Source organism: Tursiops truncatus, chromosome 1 (assembly GCF_011762595.2).
Source record: "Tursiops truncatus isolate mTurTru1 chromosome 1, mTurTru1.mat.Y, whole genome shotgun sequence".
NCBI classification, from domain to species: Eukaryota; Metazoa; Chordata; class Mammalia; order Artiodactyla; family Delphinidae; genus Tursiops; species Tursiops truncatus.
Window position 1 is genome coordinate 173,706,407 of NC_047034.1, and position 27,324 is coordinate 173,733,730.

The following is a 27,324-nucleotide window of genomic DNA, read 5'->3' on the forward strand; positions in this document are numbered from 1 at the left end:
TTATATGCAATCATCTGTTTTATTTCAAAACATGTCTACACTGCATTGAGCACCAACACAGATGTGACCAAGAAACCCACAGTCCTGTCCCAGCAGGTGATGTGTATGACTTGGGGTTGACTATTATTTTTCACAGTGAGAGAAAAAAAGAGAGGATAGGAAAGATGAAACGAACATTATTCCCAACTCCTGTTCAGGAATCTGAGTGATGATACAGGGGATATTTAAGAGATTTTGTAAAGTTCTTCCGAAGACCCTTCTCCCCATCAGTTGATGTTCAAATATGGAACCTGGGCTGGTGGACCAGCTGGACTTGAGCGACACTAGAGCACACTGTTTAAAATTACATCCACACATTCCTGCAAAAGACAGAGGAACAGGCCATGCCAAAGTAGACTGGTAGTTTTACTTTTTCCTGTTTTATGAACCCGTACGAGTTTAGAGGCTATCAGAACTGTACAACCACAACTGTGATACAGCATCTGCTCAGTACAAACATTTTTTGTGTAGGAGAAAGAATTCAGTTCACCTACAGGGAGAAATGTCCTGAGTTGGATGGTGCCAAGACAGAACTGTCCATCGTGACCCCACAGAAGTATGTGGGATCTCAGGAAGACCAGAAATATCTTTCATTGTAAAATAGAGTCTCTAAATCCCGCTGCTTTTTAAAAATCAGTATTCCCATATCTTTCTTCCGAGGCAGAAAGTAAATGTTAGGAAACTGGCAGGTTCTCGTTCTCAAAGGCACACACAGGGTTTGGGGATCACTGTGGTTCTTGGTTCCTGGAACACCTGAGCCTCTGGCACCACTGGGCCTTCAGCAGCCTCCTCGGCACCCAGGGCTGAGATCCGCATATTCCAGAGCAAAGTAGCCAATCTGGAGGACTTGTGTCATGGGGAAGAGAGAAGGTCACCCCTTTAGCTCTGGATCCCCATCATCTGAGGGAAGTGGAAGGGGACAGGTAGAAGCAAACCTTTGTGTCATAAAGTCATCATTGCAGCAGGCAGCCGAGCACACTGCGACCCTGTCGGTGCCCTTGTTGTGAGACACAACATGCCTTCCCCGAAGTACAGACTTCTGTTTATGATCTAAAATAGATACCTTTGCAATGATTTACCCAGACCAGTGAAAGGCGGTTGCTCATTACATGTTATGCAAGTTTAGATTTTCTACTTGATTATTCACACCAAATCGGGCTTTAAAAACAGACCCAATTAGACTGGAATGCATACATTTCAACAGATCAGAAACTGCAAAATGCTTATGCCACTTACTGACATAGCTTTACACCCAAGGACGTCGTTGGTATAAATATTTCCAAATTCCTTTGCGTTTTAACAACAAGAGAGAACAATCAGAACAAGGACATGATTTCAGTTTCTAACATCGATTGAATTATATTGTCTACCTTAGTTACACATCAGATGACATAGCTTTGCTCCGTTTTCTATGCATTTTAAATCATCTTATACAAAATTTATATTAAAACAGTTTTTTTTTTCAGAAGACAAACGCTTAGAGAAGCAAGTCTTATGAATACTCTTTCCTTCCATTACTTTTGGCAAGTGGAGGAATCACCGTGGATTTTGAGTGGAGTGGTGAAGCATTTCCACAGGTCATCTTCTCCACACGGTCAGGCATGAGGGGGAAGTCGGAAACTCTCTTTTTAAAAGCATACTGGCAGGAGGGCACAATTCTTAAGCTCTTTAGGGCCTGTGAGAACAAAGAGAAAGGTGACGGTCACTTCTTTAACTGGCACTGTGACTGGTAATCCCGTAAGTCATTGTTCCTATTGTCCTTTGTCTACGTCTTCCAGTTCTGGATTAGGGGGCTCTTCTCTCCCTGCTCATCCCTCCTCCAGGCCTGGTCCTCACACCCAGGGTCAGATTCCCGGGCATTTCCAGACACATCACTCTGCAACTGTATTGCTAATTGTATCCCTCGACCCCCCCAGTTGTATAGCATTTATCCTTCCCCACCCAATCATATTATCTTCCCAACAGATGGGTTTTCGTTCAAGTTCACTTAGTTGGAAAATTAAGACAAGAGGTCAAATCTGGTGAGATCTCAATGGAAGTCAACTAAAGAGCCATCTCTGGCACTTTCCTGGGAATTTACGAGGCCCCACGTAGACACACGTTCTTCTGGGGAAGCTTCAGACGTAGTGCTTACGGAGGTTGGTGGCTTCTGAACACGACCTTTATTTGGAGGTTTCTATTAGTTCAAAGGTTGGAAATGGCTGCCCTCATTTACCTATCACACGGGCCTAAGATATTTACTTACGAGTACCTTCCTGACATTTTCCGAACAAACACAGTGATGATTCCACCAATGAATCCAATGGCTAGTAAGACCCCAACTATGATTCCAGTCAGGGTCATTGTTGACAAGCCACCTGATTGAGAAGAAAAAGAAAGCATAAGCCCCAGACAAACAATACACCAGCAATAAGCAATGCCACTGGCCCCCTGTAGGTAACAAATGATGTTCTATGTTGTTTCTCCTGTATTCAGTGGGAGTTGACTTAGGAAGGGAGAAATGTTGGGTTATTCTAATCTCATATTATGAATGGAAAGTTTTCTGGGTCCCAAGATCTCTCAAGCATACCACTCCTACTAGGTGGCTTCACTGTTAATTACTGGGTGGCGTTCGTGTACACACAGCTACTAAATTAGCCCCTATTTTCATTCTTAGGAATGATAAATTGTGATATGACACCGTTTTCCATAGCTGTCATTAAGTGAATAGACTCATTTGCAGTTTGCTTATTTTCAAATACAGGCTTTTCTCTCTTAAAAGAGGTTTGAAACCTATTCTCAGAAGGCTCGTATTCTGCTCCCATTGACTAGAATCCGGGAGAGAATGTAATTCATCACAAAGATTAAGTTCAAAGAGACCTTTTTTAAAACATAAGAATATTTTGGTACCAACATCGAACCCACCTTTCTTAACTGTTGGTTTTTCTCCATCTGTTTTCCCTATAAAGAGAGAGATGTAATGATATAGAATTATTAGGATTTAGTAACTATAATTTAACAATTGGCAGAAGATGAACAAAGCACAAGCAAAGAGGATAATTTCTTCAGTAAATTGGATCAGGGGAGTTTTAAGCAAGCTCTGACGTGATCTTGTTTCAAAACTATTATTATTGAATTTACGAATGCTTCTTCACACCTATGGGTCTGTAGTTCTTTTGTGGAGGTTACTTTTTTTCTCACCCACTGTAGAGAACAGTGTCAAGGAAACGGACCCATAGAGATCTTAAATAAATAGTCAAAGATTTCAGAAGTTAGGGTAACAAAAGAATCTAAGCCCCTTGATTCTTGGTCCAATGTCAAGACCATATGGAAAACTCACCCATTGTGATGAGGTCTATTTTGAAGAAACATCATTCTGAGAGCAAAATGTTTTGGAAGTTGTGGTGAAGACTGTGATTTGCCTCATGATATCAGTTTCCTAGCAAAATCCAGATCTTACAGGGCACATGATTTTAATGAGAATATACCCTTTGTATTTATGGCACTGTTATTGTAGGATTTCTATCTGCAGCTAAACTTAATCCAATAGTTACAATGTGAATATTCTCATTTACCAAGGATGTGAAGTTGTTTAATTATGAATACCTTCCTGCAACTAATAAAACTGTGAGTTTCTTTCAGGTAATTTTACACAATTTCTATTAAAAAATAAAGGCCTTTTGTTTTGTTTCTCCCATCAACTTCTTTGTATACTGAGTCCTTCACTCCTCTGGGTGGTAGGTGTTTATGAAGAAGTCAAGAGGCCTTGATATAATGAGACAATGGAGAGAAGTGATGCAATCAGGCCCTTCCCTAGAAACTTAGTTCACAATTTGCAAAATACCACAGATATCCAATAGCTTTCCTAATCAAAGGTGACACCAGCCAACCATCAGCTATACGATGCTTTCTTTTTCTAACGGTTGAGTTGGAAAGAAGTCATCCACTCTGTACCAAATCCATCTTCAAAAAGAAGACATCTTTTCAAGATGGCCCCAGGGTATGGGTCCTTGAACCCAGCTCTCCCTGCATGAGCTGAACTCACAGCTCTACAGCACTTACGTGGAGCTCAAGCTGATCGCGCCAACCCAGTTGGGAGACTGGGAGATGGCTGGTTTTGAAGCCTGCCCAGGACAAAGGTGTCATCCAATCAACTCCCTAAATGTTATACCTGGCTGCCAACTACCAGTAGAGACAGGTCATGTCTTTTGCTTATCATGTCTTAACATGCTGCATACTGGGCTCATAACATAACATAACGTTATCACCATCAATGACATCATTTGTCAGAAAATACATTACCGAAAATAAAGTTTGTGGAAGATTCATGACTAAATTAGAGTTTACTAGTCTTGTACTCCTTAGCTCCCTCCCAGTTATACTGACTGTGATCGTGCAAGTGTGTCATACATACGAACATCATCAGCCTTGGGCGTTTCATGGGAAAGACATCTGCTGCCCTAATAAGATGACCTCTTAAAAAACCAATTGTTTATAATTACATTGTAACTCACATGTGAACATTTCTTGGAACACTGATACATGCAGTGGGAATGTGCTATAATCACAGTTTTTGTGAAAGGGTGGGGTAGGGGACAGGACAAGAGAGCAACCGTATTTTCCAGTTAATCGAGAATTTTTATTTTTAAGGAATAGGAGAAATCTCCTGGTATGCTATAAAAACTAGTCAACTTGTAATGCTCCATTTTCTGCTGCTCATTAGCTGTGAACGCTTGTTACAAATGATCAACGCTTCTCCAAAATTGTGAAATGCTTTCCAATGACCAATTATCGATATATTGACGATTCTTTCCTTGCTTAGCCCTATTTGGTTCTCTCTGGTGTTTAATGTTAACCATTTCTTTAGCATCTTGGAGTAACCGTAGGCTTTATTTTCAAAGCATGTTATAAAACTTTTTTTATCTTTGTGGTAAAATACACAACATAAACTTGACTATCTTCACCATTTTTCAGCGTACTGTTTGATGGTATTAAATACATTCACACTGTTGTGCAAACATCACCACCATCCATCTCCAGAACTCCTTTTCTTTTTCTTTTCTTTTCTTTTTTTTTTTGCGGTACGCGGGCCTCTCACTGTTGTGGCCTCTCCCGTTGCGGAGCAACAGGCTCCAGACGCGCAGGCTCAGCGGCCATGGCTCACGGGCCCAGCCGCTCCGCGGCATGCGGGATCCTCCCGGACCGGGGTACGAAGCTGCGTCCCCTGCATCGGCAGGCGGACTCTCAACCACTGCGCCACCGGGGAAGCCCCAGAAGTCCTTTTCATCTTGCAAAACTGACACTGTACCGATTCCCCACTCCCTCCTCCCCCACAGCCCTGGCAACAACCATTCTACTTTCTGTCTCTATGATTTTGACTACTCTATGTGTCTCATCTAAGTGGAATCACACAGTGTTTGTCTTTTGGTGACTGGCTTATTCCATTTAGCCCTCGAGGTTCATCCATGTTGTAGCATGTGTGAGAATTTTCTTCCTTTAAAAGGCTGAATAATACTCCATTGTATGTATACGACACACTTTTGTTTATCCAGTCATCTGTCCATGGATAATGGGGCTGCTTCCATGTTTTAGCTACCGTGTCTACTGCTGCTGTGAACATGGGTGTACAAATATAACGCATTCAAAAAATCTTCAGAAGTGCTACAGAGTTTTTAAAACCAGATTGGCGATTGGGTCTGGAAATGCATATTAAACAGTAAGGAATAACTTTCTAGGTGTTCAGCTGTGCAACTGGTTTCGGGAACCACGGCTTTAGGGAAGGTCCTTATGTTTGCTTTCGTTTAAAGATGAAAACACCTAACTATATAAAATGATTATAGAAAATTGCTTGAGTTAGCAAGCTTTCATTGCAGTTATCAGAGGATTAGTTCCTTTTCTCTTCCACTCCTATCTACTACAAAATAAGGTATAGTTTAAAAATATCCCAAACAACTGAATTTCTCTTAAGAAAGTTCTGGAAATAGGAGGCTCTTTCCCTCCTGCTAAGTTGTAATGGCAATGATCTTTCCTCATGCTCATTAGTGATGGTCTAAACCTCATAATAATGACAAAGACTCAAAGTTGCCCTAAAGAGTTTCACCTCATGGGGTCCCATTCACTTTGCTGCAGGTACCAACTGAGAATCACAAGCACAACCCCAAATCCCGGTAAGACTGGTTTAGAGTAGATTCTTGCCTCATTGTGTACAGACATGAACTCAGTGTAAGGTGGTAAACGTTAGCCCAGAAGCTACTAAGATTTACATAGGTTGGCTTACGTTTTACGCTTTTGGGTGTCAACACAAAGCTCTTAGTGTGGCATGATATCAGGTGAGGGTCAGCAACATGACACCCGTAGCTACCTAACTTGCCCCTGTGGAGGCATTATCCCTAGTTGTCATATAAGGTTAGAAAGCTGTGGTCAGCAAACCAATAAATAAAAATTCTGAAATTCGTATTTCACAGAAAGCTTGGTTCAAACTTAGGGCTTGCATTCCAATATGTGCCCCATTGATTCTTATATTCATTCCTGGATTTTCCGGAATACACTGATTATGCAAAAGAAGATCAACCCCTACTGGGGTGTCTGGTTTTCTTACCCGGGGCCGGACGAGTTGCCACATTCGGGGTTGTGGTGCTCTGGCTTTGTCCTTGGGAGTGGGCTGTGCTTTCCGCAGTTGGCCGGTCCTCTTTGTGATCCTCTGTTATGCTCTTGGCTCTTGTCGGCATCTGTTGGAGATGTAAATGAGGCAAAACAGAAATAAAACCTAATGCTTTATACTCTGCCTTATAACAGAAATGGATTTAAGGTGGCATAAATGTATAAGCTATATGATGACCTGAATTTAAAGTGGAAACAAGAAAACAAACATAAAGAAACAACAAGAATGGGGATAGGAGTAAAATCCTGAAGTAAATGCTAAATGTTTAGCACGCTGACTTCCTAAGGTCTAAACTCGTCAGAAAACACTGGGGCACGAGGCATTAATTCTTTCTCTTCCTTGAACTTGAATGGCACTCTTCCCCTGTAACATTTATTTGGCACATACGATGTTGTATTATTTTTAATGCCCTTCCTTCCCCAATTAGAGTGATAGTTAGCCTTTACTAAGAGCTTATTATTTGCCAGGCCCTCTAAATACCTTCTCATATACACCACAAAAACCCCTAAGTAAATTCTATTATTAGCCCTATAGTATGAATCAGGCTTAGAGAGATCGGATAATATGCCCAAGCTCACAGACCTAACAAGCAACAGAACAAGAACTCGGAAATGGTTCTGCTGACTCCAAAGTTCATGCCAAGGTAGCATTCAACAAATATGCTGGAGAGCACAGGCAACAAAAGCAAACATAGACCAATGGGACTCCATCAAACTTAAAATTTTGTGCATCAAAGGACACAATCAACCAGAGGGAAAAGGCAACCTATGGAATGGGAGAAAATATTTGCAAATCATATACTTTAATATCTGATTAAAGTATATAGAACTCCTACAACTCAATGACAAAAAAATCAAATAACTTGACTTAAAAAAATGGGCAAAAGGACTTGACTTCCAGTCTTTTTTTTTTTTTTGGCTGTGCCGCACAGCATGCAGGATCTAAGTTCCCTGACCAGGGATCAAACCCATGCCCCCTGCAGCGGAAACACAGACTCCTAACCACTGGACCACCAGGGAGTTCCCTGGGCAAAAGGACTTGAGTAGACAAATCTCCAAATATGATACGCAAGGGCCAAAAAACATACAAAAGATGCTTAATATCACTAATCATCAGAGAAAAGCAAATCAAAACCACAATGAGATTATTGCCTCACACCTGTTAGGATGGCTACTATCAAAAGAACAGAAAATAACACGTTGGCAAGGATGTGGAGAAACTGGAACCACTGTGCACTGTTGGTAGAACGGTTGCAATCACTATGGAAAATAGAATGGAGGTCCTTAGAAAAATTAAAAATAGAACTACCATATGATCCAGCAATCCCACTTCTGGGTGTACACCCAAAAGAATTAAAAGCAGGGTCTGGAAGAGATATTTGCACAGCCATGTTCATAGCAGCACTATTCACAATAGCCAAGAGTTAGAAGCAATCCAAACAGATGAAGAAAATGTGGTACATACAATGGAATATTATTCAACCTCAAAAGGAAAAAAATTCTTACACATGCTACCATATGGATGAACACTGGGGACATTATGTTCAAGCATGCTGAAATAAGTCAGTCACAAAATATCATTACATGTGATTACATACATATAATAAATATCCCTGCATGTGATCACATACATATAATAAGTAACCTTGCATGTGATCACATACATATAATAAATATCCCTGCATGTGATCACATACATATAATAAATATCCCTGCATGTGATCACATACATATAATAAATATCCCTGCATGTGATCACATACATATAATAAATATCCCTGCATGTGATCACATACATATAATAAGTAACCTTGCATGTGATCACATACATATAAATATCCCCGCATGTGATCACATACCTATAAATATCCCTGCATGTGATCACATACATATAATAAATAAACTTGCATGTGATCACATACATATAAGTAACCTTGCATGTGATCACATACATATAATAAATATCCCTGCATGTGATCACATACATATAATAAATATCCCTGCATGTGATCACATACATATAATAAATATCCCTGCATGTGATCACATACATATAATAAATAACCTTGCATGTGATCACATACATATAATAAATATCCCTGCATGTGATCACATACATATAATAAATAACCTTGCATGTGATCACATACATATAATAAATATCCCTGCATGTGCTCACTCACCAGAGCTGTCAAGCCAGCAGACTTATGGGGCTCTCCACCGGCACTTGGGGTCACCTTGTGATCTCCCATACCCAGGGTCGCCTTGCTATTTTCCACACCTGTAGTCACGTCATCTTCTGGCCGGACCGTGCTGGCTGAAAAGGAAAGACTGAGTCAGACCTCAACGTGGAAATCATGTGGGCAGACCTAACTGGCCAGCTTCAGTCAGATTATTTTCTTTTCATTTCTTTTGGGTATTTTTTCTTTTTAGGGGGCTTGTCATTCTGGCTTAACACAAACCATTCTACATACATACAACTGCCTGGTTATCTCCATTGTAAAAGAAAGGAAGATGGGCATATAAAAAGGTGAAGCAGGCAGCCCCTCCCTGGTATCCCACTGAGGTATGCTGGATGGGGAGTGTACACTTTGCCTTTTCAATAATGAACCTGATTCTTCCTGGTGCCATTTCATACAATGAATTAATGCATTTGGGTCAATAGAATATCATTTAGACCTAGAAGAATAACATGGAAAGATTTCTAAAAATGCTAATTAGCAGGCTCTAACCCACCTACTGAATCAGAATGTCCAAAAGCAGGGCCTCCTTCTTTTTAAAATCAGTCTCACTGTCCATTTAGTTTTGAGATTGCTGTCTGCTTGAATGACTAGAATCACTGCCTCTGACCACAGACCTCACAGACGACACAGAGTTCAACCTCTTCCTTTACGGTTGGGGTTATCGCCTGCAGGGGAGATCAGTAATGTACTTAAGGATGCCGAGATAACCAATAGAACCTTCTAGTGCACCCAGAGCTGTACTAAAGAGAGACCTCACAGCCCCTGATTCTGGCTTTTCTGCATTAGCACTAGATGAATGACCCTGTGTGCCGATGAGAAAGGTTTCCAGAGGAGGAGGGGATGGGTGGGGTGAGATTGCAGGTTGAATTCCAGGACTCGGGAGAGAACTAGAAGTGGCCTCTTCACCCTCTACCGCAATGATCGGAGCTAATCCTGACCTAGTAGGAGCACCATCTCAACTCATCAAATAACCCTTTTCACAAGTTAAAGCAAATCTGACTCATTGGTCATGGGTTCCCTCTCCAGACTCGAGTGGCTCTGGAAGAAATTCCATGACTAACTGCAGTTGCAAAATAAGTGAGCACACAGCCCAGGAGCAAGAGCGAGGGGGTGCTTGGGGACTTATGTGCTTAACTGAAGGGCAGATGTTCATATCTAGACAGTGCCTAAGTGAGCAATCTGGCCCTTGCCTTAAGATTCCTTATTCTTCCCATGCTTAGATGGCTCACCCAAAGTCACAGCTAATAAATATCTGATCACAGCTTTTTTGCTATGCAGAGAGGAAGGAAACCTCTAGAGTAAATTCTCTTGTTCCGTGAGCCTTCTTTTTGCACTGAGGGTCCTAATCCAGTGTTGCCAATCGACGTTCTGGATGAGGCTCCCGAGCATATGCATTTATTTTTCATCTGGGGTGGGGGGAAAGGCTTTCCCTAGTTAGCAATAACTGAATACCTCAGTGCCTGCAAAGGGGTCGCCTCCCTTTTTGGCTGGTTGCTGGGGGCTCCTGCTAAGGATTTATGACCACGATCTCAGCAAATGTTGAATGTATTTTTTTTTTGTTTTGGCTGCGTTGGGTCTTCTTTGCTGCGCTCGGGCTTTCTCTAGTTGTGGGGGGTGGTGGCTTCTCTTGTTGTGGAGCATGAGCTCTAGGTGCGTGGGCTGCAGTAGCTGTGGCACGCGGGCTCAGTAGTTGTGGTGCATGGGCTTCAGTAGTTGTGGCTCGCAGGCTCAGTAGTTGTGGCTCACGGGCTCAGTAGTTGTGGCTCACAGGCTCAGTAGTTGTGGCTCATGGGCTCAGTAGTTGTGGCGTACGGGTTTAGTTGCTCCGCGGCATGTGGGATCTTCCCGGACCAAGGCTCGAACCCGTGTCCCACGTATTGGCAGGTGGATTCTTAACCACTGTGCCACCAGGGAAGTCCCAAATGTTGAATGTAGTTATCAAGCTCAAGGGGGAATATCCCTTTGCTAGGCAAGCAGTCTTCATTAAAAAACTAAGCATCCTATTTTCTTTTCTTCCACTCCTGGTTTGAACTCAGTTAACAGACCATCCACTTAAAAAATGTTTTCTGGAGTGTTCAGCAAAATCACTTACTATATGGCATCCTCTAACTTTAAAAAGCAAAATAAAACCACCCTTGCTTTAAACAAATTAAGTACTGAATGAAGTTAGTTTGAATTCTTTCATAGAATGTTCAGTTCATTGAAAGCGTAACTTGATAAAAATTCCTTCTTCTTTTCTACTCTTGGCCCACAGACCCAAGGACTAAAATTGCTCTGAATAGACAAAGGACATTTTATGAATGACACTCATGATTAAGAGGCATTTCTTTTGTCTCACTGCCCTGGAGTTCTTTTTGCTCCATGGGAAAGTTGATCTTTAACAAGAGATGCTCAATTCTCTCTCTCATTATTTCAGCTGAAGGCTTTCCTGGGTGAAGGGTTCCTACGAGCCCAGCTGCTGAGTTTCCAGCCAGCATTTGACATCCTTTTCTCTTGAATGGTGAAATTCAAATCATGTATTGATGCCTTTGCTCCCCAATCCTTTTTTTCTTCCTAAGACACGTGTGTGCACAGGCAACACGCACAACTGTTTATATAAGTGCAGCGATGAACCTACAATAACAGAGTCTGTTCTGGAGCGGTGTTCCCTTATGCTCACATGAACACCTTTTTCCTGCCACACCCAGCCTCCTCCAGCCTGCTGGTCAGAACCAATGGAAGTTTCCAAATACAGCTGTAAGGCATCCATTTGCTTTGGAATTTGTGTGTATGTGTTATTCTTTAAAAAGGTACTACCTCTAAGAAGATGATGTGATAATTTGATTTGATCTTAAGGTTTCTAAGTTTGAGAACAAATGAGCACTGAAGAGATGCTTATTGGGATAAAAGTGTTAATTATGAATCATTTTTATCTTAGCATTAAAGTCTAATAGCTCCGAAGAAATTATTCTAGTTTCCATACATTTATGGGATGGCATTTCTTTTAAAATATTTTAGAATTTGGATGGAATATTAAATCACACTCTTACTGTGATTGCCTTGCAACAGTCCCAAATTCTTGATTAAAAGCCTTTGTGTAAGTGTTTTCAGTTTTGTGGTTTTATTTACACTTCTCTGATTTGTGCTGGTGAGTTGTTCCATCTGTTTGCTGGCCGATAGGAGTGTCTTCTCTTGTGACCATTTTTCTCTTATGGTATTCACCTTTTTTTATAATTTTTAAGTGCTCTTTATGCCTTAAGAATGTATTCTTTGGAATAGATGCTACAATCTTTTTTTTTTTTTTTACTAATTGGCATGTCTCTCTGTGAGTGGCAAGGTCCCTCACTAGTCTAACTTATTAAACTTGTTTTGTCCCTCTGATGTCACACTTCCCAACCCTTCCTCAAGATTATGTAAATTTCATCTATATTTTCCTTAAGGTTCTTTCTATTTGTCTTGTGTTCATCTCAAAGTGTGATGTAAAATGGGAATATAAATGTGATTTTCCCCCAAGGATTAAACTGTCATTGCAATAACTCCTCTTTTCCTCTCTGCTTCAAAACTAGCTCTCATTGAGACAAATGGTTTCTTCCAAATACTGTGTCAGGGTATTGGGAGAAACCTTTAGCACAAGGACCAGCCTAAATGACCTGGGCACTGCCATCTGCCCCCATGCCCCCTGCATTCCGCCCTCTGTCTGCAGACTCTTTCCAGAACTGATTCCTAAAGCTGTGTTCCCCTCGCCACCATCTCCCTCTTCCTCTTCACATCAGCTGACCGCCACTGAGCTATTCTGTGCCAGGGATGTAGTTAGAATAAAACAGGGTGCAGAGAGCAAGCACAAGGAGAGGGTGCCACACTCGAACAGAAGTGCACTGAGGTCTTTCTGAGTCACAGGTTCTGCTGAGGGCAGGAGGCGCAGCATTACAACACACCCTCTCTCCCATTTGTTCAGCAATGCAGGGTTTACGTGACGTCTTCAGGCTGACTTTATATCACAGGGTGGGTTGCATTGGGCATTTTTGTCCCCATTGATCAGATGAGGAAGGTGAGGTTGACAGAGGCCCTCCTTGACCAAACCTTAGTGAGGCTCCTCTGAGCCCGCTTCTCAATGAGACCATGGCCTTGGGCTTCCGTGTCCATCATTGCAGAGTCCAGTTTCAGCAAGCACCCTGCTAAGTTCAGGTTAGAGACAATCTCTCGACCCCTCGATATGTGATCAAGTTCCCCATCTCCCACCTTTGATGTCTAAGTCCCTGGACTGCCTTTAGCAAGAATCCTGTTAGGCCAGTTTAGCAAGAAGCCCCCTGCCCTTGAGGTCTCTTCTTCATAGTTTTCTATCCACTGTCCCTCACTCTGCTCCTTGGCTACAAATCCCCAGCTGTCCTTACTGTATTTGAAGTTGAGCCCCATCTCTCTCCCCTACGGCAATAGTCTTGAATAAAGTTTTGCAGCTGCTTGAACGAGTGCCAGAAAAACTTTCTTTAACAAGGTCAGAAGTTAAACGATTTGCCAAGTCGGCCTGGTCAGTGATGGATGCAAAGCCAAGTGTTTTACCTGCTCATTGGCCCCCAAGACCCTTTGGTGACTCTATGGCAGCTGTTGCCTGGAAAATGCCCACCCGTCCTGGGTTCTGTCATCCTTCCTCTTCACCCCCACCCTCATCCTCCCTTAAATTATAATCCTGTAAAGAAGACGCGGCACATATATACAATGGAATATTACTCAGCCATAAAAAGGAACGAAATTGGGTCATTTGCAGTGAGGTGGACGGACCTAGAGTCTGTCATACAGAGTGAAGTAAGTCAGAAAGAGAAAAACAAATACCGTACGCTAACACATATATATGGAATCTAAAAAAAAAAAAAAGGTTCTAAAGAACCTAGGGGCAGGACAGGAATAAAGACGCAGACGTAGAGGATGGACTTGAGGACACAGGGAGGGGGAAGGGTAAGCTGGGACGAAGTGAGAGAGTGGCAGGGACATATATACACTACCAAATGTAAAATAGATAGCTAGTGGGAAGCAGCCGCATAGCACAGGGAGATCAGCTCGGTGCTTTGTGACCACCTAAGAGGGGTGGGATAGGGAGGGTGGGAGGGAGACACAAGAGGGAGGAGATATGGGGATATGTGTATGCATATAGCTGATTCACTTTGTTATAAAGCAGAAACTAACACACCATTGTAAAGCAATTATACTCCAATAAAGATGTTAAAAGAAGATTAACATAAGATTACATTAACAATGAAAAATGTAAATTATGCACCCAAATAAATTGAATTACAGTATCCAATGTCTTCATAAAAAAAAAAAATTATAATCCTGGTTGTCGGAAGCAGTTGCTTCCTTGGGCATCTCACCTCCTCTTATGAAATCCCATCCGTTAGAATCCCCCAATCAAGTTATTTAGTGACTACAACCTCTATTTCCTCAAATGAGTCCCCTTCTCGGACTAGGCACCCAGCAGTGGCAGGTTAGAGGTCAGGTGTGCTCTGCCTTACAAAGGCTGTATTGCTCAGAGCAGAGGTTCTCTTGCTTCTACAAACAAAGACAGCAGCAACGATGGAGACTGGAGCTTTCCCGAGGTTCACCTCTATCTCCTTGAATATTTACTGCACACCTACTATATGCTGGGCCCCATTCTGGGCACTGGAGACAGAGGCGTGAGCCAGGTGAGGTCTCCACTCTCGTGGATTTGGGTACCGTTGTGGTGGAGTACGGGTGCTCACAACAAGCAGACAAAGAGCGAAAATCTCAAGATAGAGCTCCTGCACCCCGCCCCCCCTTCAGATCCCTGCTCACAGGGTACTCTCTCCGTAGGCCTTCCTGACCACCCATGGAGATCAGAACCCCCCTCCCCACACACTAATATTAGTGAATATTTGTATATTCACTGATCGACTGTCCCACTAGAACATAAGCTCAGTAAAGGCTGTTTCACCTCAATGTCCCCATTGCCTATGATACTGGCACAGGGGAGGCACTCAGTACGTATTTGTTGAATGACTGAGTGATCTCCAGGTAGGTGAAGAGCTGGTCTAACTAACCCTGAAGCCCAGAATGAGCTTGGAGCACCACACACTCCAGAAACAGGGTGATCAGTGTGGCTGGATGGTAAGAAAATGAGACCCGGGAGGTGTGGAGGGCCAGTCTGGTGGAACTCTGTAAGGAAGGGGTCTTGATTTCAACTGGAGTAGAAAGGAAGCCAGGAGATGATCTGAGTGGGGGCAGGACATAACCCCAGTCCCAGGAACCACTCTTAGTGTCATGGAATAGATGTGGGTGTTGGGTATGGTGCCGGCGTCAGACGGAAGCTGAGAGATCACTTAGACTGTTGTCCAGGCAGAAGTGGGTGGTGTTTGCACCAGGACAGAGCAGTGGGAAGGGAAAGAACTGGACAGGTAATGGCTGGAAAGCATCTGAAGTCATTACCCCAACAATCAGAAATAAATATGAAACCTCAGCGGCGAGACTTCATTTTACCATTTGCTGCAGCTCTGTGGATAACAACATTTATTTTATTTTTTTTAAGTCTTTTATTGAATTTGCTACAATTTTGCTTTTTTTTTTTTGGTGGTACGCGGGCCTCTCACTGTTGTGGCCTCTCCCGTTGCGGAGCACAGGCTCCGGACGCGCAGGCTCAGCAGCCATGGCTCACGGGCCCAGCCGCTCCGCGGCATGTGGGATCTTCCCGGACCGGGGCACGAACCCGCGTCCCCTGCATCGGCAGGCGGACTCCCAACCACTGCGCCACCAGGGAAGCCCTTGCTTCTATTTTATGGGTTTTGGGGTTTGTTTTGGTTTTTTGGCCGTGAGGCATGCAGGATCTTTGCTCCCCGACCAGGGATCGAACCCTCACCCCCGGCATTAGAAGGCACAGTCCTAACCATTGGACCACCAGGGAAGTCCTGATAACAACATTTAGAGTATGAATCGGTGAACTGAAAAGAGAAGGATGTTCCCATATGATGCTGAGTTCTTTACCGGATTTCACCTTGTTTTATCAGGACAGCCACAGAAGCCTCCTACATAAGTTTAGGTAAAGAGCCTCTGCCCCATTTCCAGCTCCACATAAGGAAGAAGTTCCCTGTGGTCCTCTTTCTGCTGACCTGAAGCTTCAGAATCCAACAGCTGGAGATTAAAGTGGGAAAGTTGATTTTAAAAGAAGTCAAGCTGAGTTACCCCCAGGGTTTCAAAGAAAACCGGTGGTGTTAGCCAGTAGATTAAGGCACCTTTCATGCTGTCTGGATTTTCTAGCATCTTGAGCTGCTCCGGCATCTAAATGCACAAATAACCCTTTGAAGATGGATGACTGCACGGCCTTGGAATGATTTTTGTGGCCGTCGAGAAGTAGAATGCTCTTTTTCTTTTCTTGCAACATCCTAGGAAGTTCTGAATTTTCCCTGTAGGAGAAACTGTAAGATAACTGACAAACAAATAATCCCAATTAAATTTGGGAGAATGTAATGCTTTTAGAAGGAGGTCAAAACATCTACTTAGAAAACAAAACCAAAAATGCCTGCTTCTGTTTCTTTGCCCAGACACTGGCTTTTAGACATTATTTTTTTCCATGTCTCAAAACTGTGCTCAGAAGCCTGAAAATAAACACACCCCAAACTGCAGAGGGGTGTCAACCTCCAACATTTTCCAACATTCTGCAGACCACCCACTGTGATCACCGAGATAGTCAGATCTTTGTACAGCCTTTCATCTCCATTCAAGACATCCCCAATTTAGCTGTTTGATGGTACTCCTTTCGTGGGTTTCTGCAGCCGGAAGAAAGGTGTTCAGGCTTTGCTTTTATTTACCACATCTTTCGAGTGACCCCTCTGGTCCCATAGGCTGGCCCACATCCTCACTTGTACAGAAGCCTTTCTGTGGAATATCGAAAGCCATTTGCCGACCCAGACCCTCAACTCCTGGCAGACCCTGGGTTGTGGTCAGTACAATCACTGATGTGGCCTGTGGGCTTCCCCACCTACATCCACCCCTTCCAAGGATCCTGGTAAATTGCTTACGGGATCACAGTTTGGCCGTGGAGAATCTAGGCAACTCCTAGAAGTCTGGCCACACCACTCAGTACCCCACAGGAACACATGTGCTCTTAATTTTCCTCCAGGCAGTACAGTACAGCCTCCAGCCCACAGAGTCCCATATTCCCCACGCCTGGCACCATGGTTAAGTATTTAGCAGATGTTTGCTGAGTGACTGACTGAATGAGTACACTTACAGCCAAGTAGATTTCTTTTGAGTCCTCCCTTTCCTTATAATATTCCTACCACCGTCCACCCTGCTTCACCCAAGAATTGTTAAATGTCTTCCCCTGATGAAAGAGACAGCAGAGCTGAAAACAGGACACTTCCCCTATGAGGATGGACTTTGCTGCTCTGCCGTTTGATTTTTAATGAGCAGCAGCCTGTCCACTCATTGCATCCGGTCCTGTCAGTCCCTGCAGGATGAGGCCGAGACTGCCCGCTGTCGGCATCGGGGATGTGTGCCTCTCCCAGAAAAAATCAAGAGAAACGTGTCAAGCCTGCAGAGATCAGACAAGTGTCACTAGTTCCTCTAGAGGAATCAGAAGAAATGCTACCCATTAAGACTTGGAGCAGCGAACATCCCCTGGCTTCAGAGAAGGGGAGGTTATGCTCAATGCCCCAAGGGGCATTTTTCTTTGACCCCTCTGGGTCACCTCCCAAAGCTGGAGGCAGCGTTCTGAAAGTCTCTGCTGCTGAACATGGCAATAAAGAAAGGAGAGGGGCCAGAGATGGCTGGGGACTCCTGTTTCATTTCAGAAGCAAGGACTCACACCACTCACTGGCAGGTGGAAGGTGCAGGACACGCAGTCCATAAGACAGGTCTCCCAACCACATCCATTCTCTTCCCTTCGATGGGGGAAAAGGAATTGGGACCTAGTGTGTACCCTTCACAAATCTTCGCCATCCATCTCCACGACCATCCACGCGGTAGGTATTTTAATAACGGCGACTAGTTTATAGGAGAATGTGCACAACGTTTGTGCCAAGCACTCTCTTTTGATCTTCACAAAAGCCTTGCAGACTGACATCATCCTCATTTTGTAAATGAGGATGGTGGAGCTGAGAGTAATCTACCCATGTAGCCAGCAAGGGGTGATGCAGGGCTTACACATCAAGATCTGTCAGACTCCAAAGAAATCCCCAGCTCTAACCACTCCGTTACACAGCCTTTATGTGTATTGGTTACTTTTCCACAGCTCCCACTCATTCTCCTCCCCCACTCATCTCCATCACTGTCTTTTTCACGGCCCAGGGAAAACACCTCTTTCTTCAGAGCCCCCTCGCACCCTCCCGAGGTGCCAGGAGAAAGTAATCTCCTCTAAATTAGTGTAGGGCTTGATAACACCGCATTCACGACTTTCTCCCTACTAAGCATTTATCAATTTATCAAACTTCTTGAGGGCAGCGTTCCTTTCTGCTGTAAGTCTATGGCCCAGCCGCTAGCAGTCTCTGATAACTGAATGAATGAATATTTATACTTTTCAGGACTCAGGAGAATGAATCGACTTACCCACTCACCCCAAACTCAAAGAGGGCTCAGGACCCTTCAAATGCCAAAACTCGAGGCTCTTGGTTACAACCTCAACCAAGATTACTCAACCTGGGGAGAGGTTTCTCTCTTGACCAAGAGTGGAATGTTCTCAGTAAAAAGAGGAAATGAGTTCACAGTTTTGTGGACTGGAAACAACACCTCGGTAATAACTTTTCTGGAACCTGGCAGGGGCCGCAGTCCTGCATCAAGAGGCCACCTCCTAGGGTGGACCGCTTAGTACCTGAATAACCAAACAACTAAAGCGGGCTTTAGAAGCGCTGGCCTGGAGCACAGCATCTCAATGGGATGATCGGGTGTTTGGGAAACACTCACCATCTGCTCGGAAACTGAGCTTGTGATTCACGCAGGGCTGTCAGCTGAGCAGGCCCTGATTTTGCAACAGTGAAAAGAGAAGCCCCTTCGGCTCTGACCTCACCCTCCACCCATGCACAGACATCCTCCACAGACAGTCCAGCTGTGAGCCCAGGAGGATGGGGCCCTACAGGAATGTACAGTATGTAGCTGTGTTTCCACTATCTGTCCTTGGCCTTGAGCCTGAGCCTGTTTCTTCTGAGCCTCCTTGCCATCCTTCTCCCTTGTTCCCATGAACGGGGAATTCAGGCAGCAAACTTTGTGTCCAGGGCTTATTTCTGATGCCATTTTAGTTGCGATCTCCCCAGGTACCCATCACATACATCAGATTGGATGTCTTACTTGTACCTCAAACTCACTGCATCTATAAGACAATGCATAACCTCCTGTTCCTTCTCATCACATTGGTTCCTAATCTCTCATCCCTCCAATCTGATTTCTATCACCTGCCTTCTTGTCATTCCTGCCAAACGGATTGGGCCACTGTGTTTCTTCCCTCTTCCTCCTGCCAGATGCTTACCACGTACCAACCATATGTTTTTTTTTTTTTTTTTTGTGGTACGCGGGCCTCTCACTGTTGTGGCCTTTCCTGTTGTGGAGCACAGGCTCCGGACGCGCAGGCTCAGCGGCCATGGCTCACAGGCCCAGCCGCTCCGCAGCATGTGGGATCTTCCCGGACCGGGGCACGAACCCGTGTCCCCTGCATTGGCAGGCGGACTCGCAACCACTGAGCCCCCAGGGAAGCCCCCCATATGTTCTTTTAAGTGCTGAATAAGACGGGTCCTGCTCTCTTCTCTAAAGAGCAAGAGATGTACACAAATAATTAAAATACAGTGATAAGAATAGCCAAAGTGATCTTGGAAAAGAACAAAGAGAAGGACTCACACTTCCCAATTTCAGAACTTACTACAAAACTACAGTAATCAAAACCATGTGGTACCAGCATAAGGAGAGATGTATAGATCAATGCAATAGAACTGAGAGTCCAGAAATAAACCCACACTTTTATGGGCAATTGATTTTGACAAGGGTACCAAGATAATTCAGTGGAGAGAACTGTCTTTTCAACAAAATGGCGCTGAGACCACTAGATATCTTCATGCAAAAGAATGGCGTTGGACCTCTATTTCACACCATGATTAATTCATTAAAAATTAATTTCAAATGATCAATGACGTCAGCGTAAGAGTTAAAACTATACAGCTGTTGGAGGAAAACATAAGAGTAAATATTTGTGACCTTGGATTAGGCAACGGCTTCCTAGACAAGACACCAACAGTACAGGCAACAAAAGAAAAAAACAGAGAAATCAGACATCGTCAAAATTAAAAAAAAAATTGTGCTTCAGTGGATGCTATCAAGAGATTGAAAAGCCAGCTCACAGAATGGGAGGAATATTTGCAATTCATACGTCTGATAAAGGTCTAGTATCCAGGATACACACAGAATTCAACAATAAAAAATGACAACCCAATTTTAAAATGAACAAAAGAGACAAATAGATATTTCTCCGAAGAAGATACGTAAATGGCCTTTAAACACATGAAAAGAAGTGCAACGTCATTGGTCATTAGGGGAATGCAAATCAAAATTATAATGAGATACCACTCCACACACACCAGGATGGCTACAATTTAAAAAAAAAAAAACCACTCAACCAAATGGAAAATAACAAGTGTTGGCAAGGATGTGGAGAAATTGGAACCTTTCTGCATTGTTGGAGGAATGTAAAATGGTGCAGCTGCTTTGGAAAACACTTTGGCAGTTCCTCAAAAAGTTAAACATAGAGTTACCATAAGACCTGGCAATTCTACTCCTAGGGACATACTTGAGAGAAATGAAAACATATGTCCACACAAAGACTTGCACATGAATGTTCATAGCAGCATTATTCAGAGTAGCCCCAAAATGGAAACAACCCAAATGTCCATCAATGGGTGAATGGCTAAACAAAATGCAGTACAGCCATATCATAGAATATTATTCTGCCATAAAAAGGAATAAAATTCGGACTCGTGCTACAACGTGGATGAACCTCGAAAACACCATGCTAAGTGAAAGCCAGACACAAGAGACCACATATTGTATGATGACATTTATATGAAATACCTAAAATGGGCAAACCCATAAAGACAGAAGGCAGATTAGTGGTTGCTAGGGGGTGAGGGAGGGGGACATGGGAGCAGCTGCTAATGGTGTGGGGCTTTGGAGGAGGGGGTGATGAAAATATTCTAATAGTGACAGTGGCGATGGTTGTACAACTCTCTGAATATACTAAAACCACTGGATTGTTTAACGTAGAGGGGTAATTTTATGCCATGAGAATTACATATCAATAAAACATTTTAAAGCAGTGATGAGTGGTGTAAGAGGTGAATAAGAAGACATCAGAAAATGTGGAAAGAATAAGAAGAAATCTGGAGATACTGAGCTACAAGTCTTGCTGGCTCTTATTCCCCCAAATCTGGTCTCATTCCCCCTTCTTCTGTAACCACGCTTAGTCTCTTTATCTCCTGACTCTCCCCCTCCCCCAAGACTAGTCCCATAAACTAGATTCAATCCCATATGGTGTCCTTGTCATTAAGTTTTCTTCTGGCAATCACTATTCATGGCCCGATCTGCTCCCATTTGCCTATTGCCTACAGAAAAAGGTCTACCTCCCACTCAACACGGACTCAGCCTTCTCCCTGATTTCCAGCCCTCCCCAACTCATGACTCCATGACACCCACGACTCCAGCCAGCCTTCATGGCTTTTCCCAGCCCTGGGTGCCTGCCCACACCTCTTCCCACACAAACTCCAGGTTGTTCTAATTTCCACACATTTTTCCAAGCAGTCTTTCTTGCCAGGATTGCCCTTCCCTGCCACCCTGCCCAACCAACTCCACCATTTTTCACAGCCAAGATCAAGTCCCATCTTCCCCACAAGGGTTTTTGCAGCTCCTGAAGCCCACAAGAATCTCATCTCCAGACTAGCAGCAGGTAATGTTGTGTGCCACGCAGCACATGACTTTTGTGTTGCCTTGTCTGTATACACCACACACACATCTGCCTTGCCTCTCTGCGTGAGCTGCAGCCCCACTGTATGATTCCGTTCTAACTCTTAAAGTTCCTAATAATATGTGTGCTCTATAAATGTTTAAGGGAACAGGGGTTATGTCCTTTAGTTAGGTACCCCAACGTCAGTCTAGTTCTTCAATCTGAATTATGTATCCAACAAATAACAAGTGGACTTACTGCTGTAAAAGTTACTTGAAATCAACCTGCTGACATCTCTGAGTGTCCTTGGCGGCCACAAGCCTAAGCATAGCTGGCTGTTGTGCTGAATGTTTAGGGGTGTGGGCTCTGGGGTTGAGCTGCCTGAAGTGAAGTCTCACCATTGCTATTTTCTAGCTCTGTGTCTGTGTGTAAGTGACTGAAGTTCTCTGAGCCTCTTTACCCATCTGTAAAATACAAATAGCTCCTACCTTGTAGGTCTGTTGTGTGGATTAAATGCAATAGGGCTTGGAAGGTGCTCGACACTAAGCACTCAGTAACTGTTAGCTGTTATTATACAGTTGCTGCTACGAATACCACCCATGCAGAATCTAGTTCCTTTCGTTTTACAGATTCAGAAATTTAATCTTATTATAGGGTGATCTAGCTCAGATGAAACTGTTTCACCCTAGCCAAGCTCATAAGAGGGCAGGAAGTCAAATAGCTTATTTAGAATGGGAAATAGTTTCCCAATGCTTTCTACCCATATTTGCTATTCAAGGCGTGCCCTTCTCAAGAGTGAAATACCTGAAATGCTGTCTGGTGCAGATAGAACAAAGTCTGGGGTGAAGCAATTGGGTGGAATACATTTCCAGACTGTGAAAGAACAGGGATCCCTAATTCACAGGAGCCCTACAGCCACCAGATAAGACATCTTGCATACTAGCTGTTAGCAAGGATAACGTTTGCCTTGCCTGACTCACAAAGAAGTTAGTAAGTAAATATTTGTTAAATAAATGCATTCCTTGGGTAAGGCAGATCTCACGTCATCTAGTCCTTATTCCTTTCCCCTCCCTGTCTAGATTCTAGGCAAACAGACTCCCTTCTCCTCTGGGCAGGATACCATTCACTGGATCACAGCTTTGCTTGTATTAACTGTACTCACCCAGATGGAGACAGCGTGATGAATTACAGGAAATACTTCGTTCTCATCAGTAATATGTTGACGCATCTTCTAGTGGCCCTTCCCTACTTCCCACCTATATTCCATATAACTGTCATTCCCCTGCCTGCTACAAATGTAACAATGACAACGATTACCTCCCCCACTCCGGGGGAGGGACCTCAGTGACCTCTCTCTACTGCCTGGAGCCCTGGAAGCCCTGACCCTCTGGACAGAGGTCGAGAGCACACCTTCCTCCGGAAAGGTGATTATCCTATTGGTAGGTTTGTTGTTTTTGGGGTGTTTTTTCTCCCTGTTGCCCTGACAATTTCAGTTTGCAGCTCCTCAGACAACTAGGTGAATGAGGTGGGCAGGTCTGCAAATTTCCCTCTGAACTTAGCTCGATTCCCCTCAAAGAATTAAACCCATCTCCTCTGAGCAATTCCCGAGGCAAAGACACTCGGCCAGACGAAAAGGCGGGAGAACCCAACCATCCCTACCTGTTGAAGTTCAAGGGAATGCTTGCCATGGACCAGCCGCCATGAGCAGGCTGGTTGGTGGGCACTGGGGTGAGACAGAGGGAAGGAAACACCTCATTTTCCTGCCTTGGAGAAAGTTGGCAGAATTCCAGTTGTTCCCTAACCCGGCTCCATCTCAGAGCCCTCAGATAAAATGCCTGATCACTTTCCTTTCCCAAAAAGTTTTAAGACATCAGTAGGGAAAGATTCAGAACTCCAATCAAAAGGTGCTTTTATCTCCTACCCACCCCACGGGAATCCTAAGACTTATCTCAGTAACCCACCCGTTCCCCCCAATCATTTGATTCTCTTCCAGCAAAACACTCTCACTGGATATTTCTTTGGAATATCCAAGGAATGGCAGGTTCCTTGGAGAGCCTTACAGGATCTGATTTAGCTTTTCTCAAGTGAGTTTCAAAAGGGTACTGCCAAGTATGTGAGCCTTTTCTCTCTCTACATCCTCCCCTGTAATATTTCCACAAGTGGCAACCTGGCATGCCTGCTCTTAGAAGCCAGAAATATGACAAATATTCAGATAAGCCCGTGGAATTTAAAGCACACGTTCGTCATTTTGCTGGTGAGGACTGAAGTGCATGCTTTTCGCTAGGTGCGCCTCCCCCGAAAGTGCTTAGAGTTCAAATCCAGCACTTCAGGAGATGATGAATTACTATTTGGGGAATGACCTAATGAATCCTATTTTAAGGTACTGTGACATCTTCATGTTTAAAGGAGTATTATGGTAAGTATTAAATGTAAAGAACTTTTTATACCTTAAAAATTTTTGTTTTCACGTTTAAGGAGTTTAAAGCAAGGTTAACCTTTAATTTCAAGTTCAACCTTCTCCTTTTTTTTCAGTGTGTAATGTAGCAAAAAGAAGCTTGAGGTTTGGAGTTAGGCCCATTTTTTGAATCCCAGTTCTGGCATATTCTGAAGATAATAATGTATAATTCAAGGCCTTGTGATGATTAAATGAGGGAACTGTGACATTCCTAGCACATGGTGGGGGATGGGAAAGGGAGAGAGGTGGTGTCCTTCCTACTTGGCCACACCATCCAGTCACTCCAAGGTTTGGGGTCTCTGTAATTCTCGGTATAGAGTTACTCACCCGCCTCTCATTATGGAGGCCAGAGGAACGAGAAGGGGCTGTGTACCTCTGCTCAGCCTGGGTTCCTCCCTATTTGCCGTGTCCCAACTTAGCCTTCTTATGCTTGGATACTTTTTAAAAATGTGCTTTTCTATATTAAATGTTATCTGGGATCTCATACGCCAGAGGAATGGACAGCCTCCCTCACGAAGGCTCTAACAGACCTGAGATGCTTTAAGTGCAACAAAAACTCTTAGCAACTCGTGAAGGTTTCCGAGCATCCGAAACTGGCAAGAGTTTTAGGGAAATTTGTTCACCGCATGATTAATCCTGAGCGGACTGGTCCCGGAAAAGCACATGTGGGTTTTCAGCAAGCAGCAGCCCTCAGAATTTCACAAAACAAACGACCTCATGAAGAGGCCCGTGTACGTGTTTTGGATGAAAGTTCAGAGTGAGGGTAGGGCCTGACAAAGGAGGAAAATGCCAGATGTGTGGACAGCAGAGCTCCTTTGAATCCACTAACATCCCAAGAGACAACACGTGGGACCAGATTATACAACTGAACCAGATTATAACACTAGATGAGGGAAGCCCAGTGGGGAGTAGACTTCTATGACAAGGATAATAAAATTCATCACCATAATTACCCCCAGCCCAGCTCCCCAACAAGAGCCCACAATGGCTCAGCTCAAAGAAGTTATTCATCCATATTCAAGTTGCCTCACTCATTATGCTCAGACAAAACCTCCTTCTGGGCCTCAAATCCTCGCCAGCAACCCAGCAACTCTGCATTGACACACAGCCCCCGGGGAGGGGTCCCGGGACGCTTCTGTCTTTAGCAATCGAGTTGCTAGTACTAGGGGTGGCTGGTTTTTTTCAGACAAGGTTTACCACTTCTTTTTAGGAGTACCTTTGATATTCGGGACTGTCTTTAAGATAATTATGGCTAATCCTTCCCTGGGAGAAAACAGAGGATGCCGCCCAGCGGCCGTCTTTCCTGGGCAGAGCTGGGATGCAGCTCAGTTTGGGGGCCTCCCACACCTGGCCCCGCTGAGCACAAAATGTTGTCATTTGCACACTGTCTTGCCAAAAAGGAAATGTAACTGAAACGCAGAGCCATGTATATCGCCCTGGAGAGAGAAGTTCCAAAGATAGGACTGCCACGAATAGCTCCCAGCCCTGCAAAGAGAGCAGCTCAGTTTCCCCGAAGCAGACGGGCCCGGCAGAGAGTAACAGACCGTATATCACTTCCCTAGGGCTGGGTATAATTGTCTTTGTGTGGCGTCCTCCCTCAAACCCCTCCCTTCAAGCAGGATTCTTCTGGCACCAGGCTTACCTCCATCCTCAATTTGGAAAATGAAAAAGAGTTTCATTTCCTCAACCTCCAACTCCAAAGATCACAAGTTAGCTTACAACGCCTTGGGCCACTATTCAGTGAGCAACTACCGTGGTACCAGATATTGTTTGGCCCTCGGGATCAAGGCGAAGACATAGCTGTGTCCACGGGAGCTTATACTCTACTGTGGAAATGGATGAAAAATAAAAACCCAAGAAAAAGTAAACACTGACCAATGTGCATGGATGCCAGAAACACAGCACACTGAGCCAGGAAGAGGCAAGATGAGAAGAAGATGTAAGAGAAAGAGGAAAAGGGGAGGAGATGATGGCAGGCAGAGCTCCCATCAACAGATCCAGCGGAGTGAAGGTCTAGGGAGTCACCAACACTCAGTCATTGGCGCTCTTGGCCAAGTTTGACACATGGCCCCGAAGGAACTTAAACCTAAATGTTCGAGATAGGCCTCCACGCACTCAGGACCCTCCCCTTCAGTCCTTTCGACACACACTATCCTCTCTACAGAGGATAACGGAGGCCTCTTCCAGTGGGTTTCCGCTGGTAGGGTCCTGGGTGTGTCCAGCGTACCCTCCTACAGGGTATAAGACCTGACAGCCCCCCAGAGGGAGACAGTCGCAGCACAGGGGAATTCCACCCCCAGCCCCTGTCCCTCCCGATTCCTTGGGGTCAGTTTCTTCTGAGGCCATGGGCGGTCCTACGATACACAGCCCTGTAGGAAAGCCCAGCGCCGCCAGTGGAAGGCTCCTGGCGGCTACCCTTCCACTCTATCTCTCAGGAGCCGTCAGGGGGTGGGCCGCCACCGAGGGAGACCCCCTCTGCTCCACACCTGCTGCCTGTGGATTCGGGATCTCCTCCTGGCACCCCGCTCAGCTCTTCCTCTGCGACCTGGCACCAGCAAAGCCGCTGTCTCTCGTTCTCCCGGGTCCTCCGGACTCGTGCGCACACATACACTGCCAGCTCCCCTCTGCTCTCCCGGGCAACCTCAAATATCAGGCCCGGGCATTCCCGCAAGTCCCAGCTCGCTCGTCCCCACCAGCAGCTGCAGGGAGCCCCGCCTGCTGGGTCTTACCATCTGCCAGGACCCAGAGCGATGCGCGTCCCAAAACGAAGAAGAGAACTGGCACCTTCCACATTTTCTTAGTTGACTTGTTCTTTGCGGGGCCGAGCAGCTCGTTTCTGTGCTGGGGGTAGATTATGAAACAGCCAGAGGCCCTCGCTTGATGGAGCGAGAGACTGGGGGCTGGAAAATGCGGGGAGCAGAAGTCCCAGCGCGGGAGGGGTCCCCGAGTTCCTTCGCCCGCAGCGTCAGCCGGAGGAGCAAACTTTGCAGTTGGGAACTTTCGGATCAGAGTCGGCATTTATCTCTCCCGACGAGGGCGAGGGCGGGGAC

The 27,324-nt window shown here is 44.6% G+C and overlaps 1 protein-coding gene across 5 annotated transcripts; it reads right to left on the bottom strand.

Moving 5' to 3' along the window:
* On the bottom strand, positions 1 to 27,324 carry PDPN (podoplanin). Of its 5 annotated transcripts, none has more exons than XM_033843056.2 (6): positions 27,004 to 27,322; positions 8,862 to 8,995; positions 6,617 to 6,746; positions 2,944 to 2,979; positions 2,281 to 2,396; positions 1 to 1,714 (listed from the first exon to the last, which is right to left on the bottom strand). In XM_033843056.2, exons 1-5 carry the CDS (start codon positions 27,290 to 27,292, stop codon positions 2,281 to 2,283), a joined length of 705 nt encoding a protein of 234 aa, XP_033698947.1. In that variant the 5' UTR covers positions 27,293 to 27,322; the 3' UTR covers positions 1 to 1,714. The 5 variants fall into 5 exon arrangements, with proteins under 5 accessions (XP_033698947.1, XP_019774530.2, XP_033698943.1 ...); XM_019918971.3 differs by having other exon boundaries at positions 2,291 to 2,396; positions 27,004 to 27,321; XM_033843052.2 differs by having other exon boundaries at positions 2,285 to 2,396; positions 27,004 to 27,321.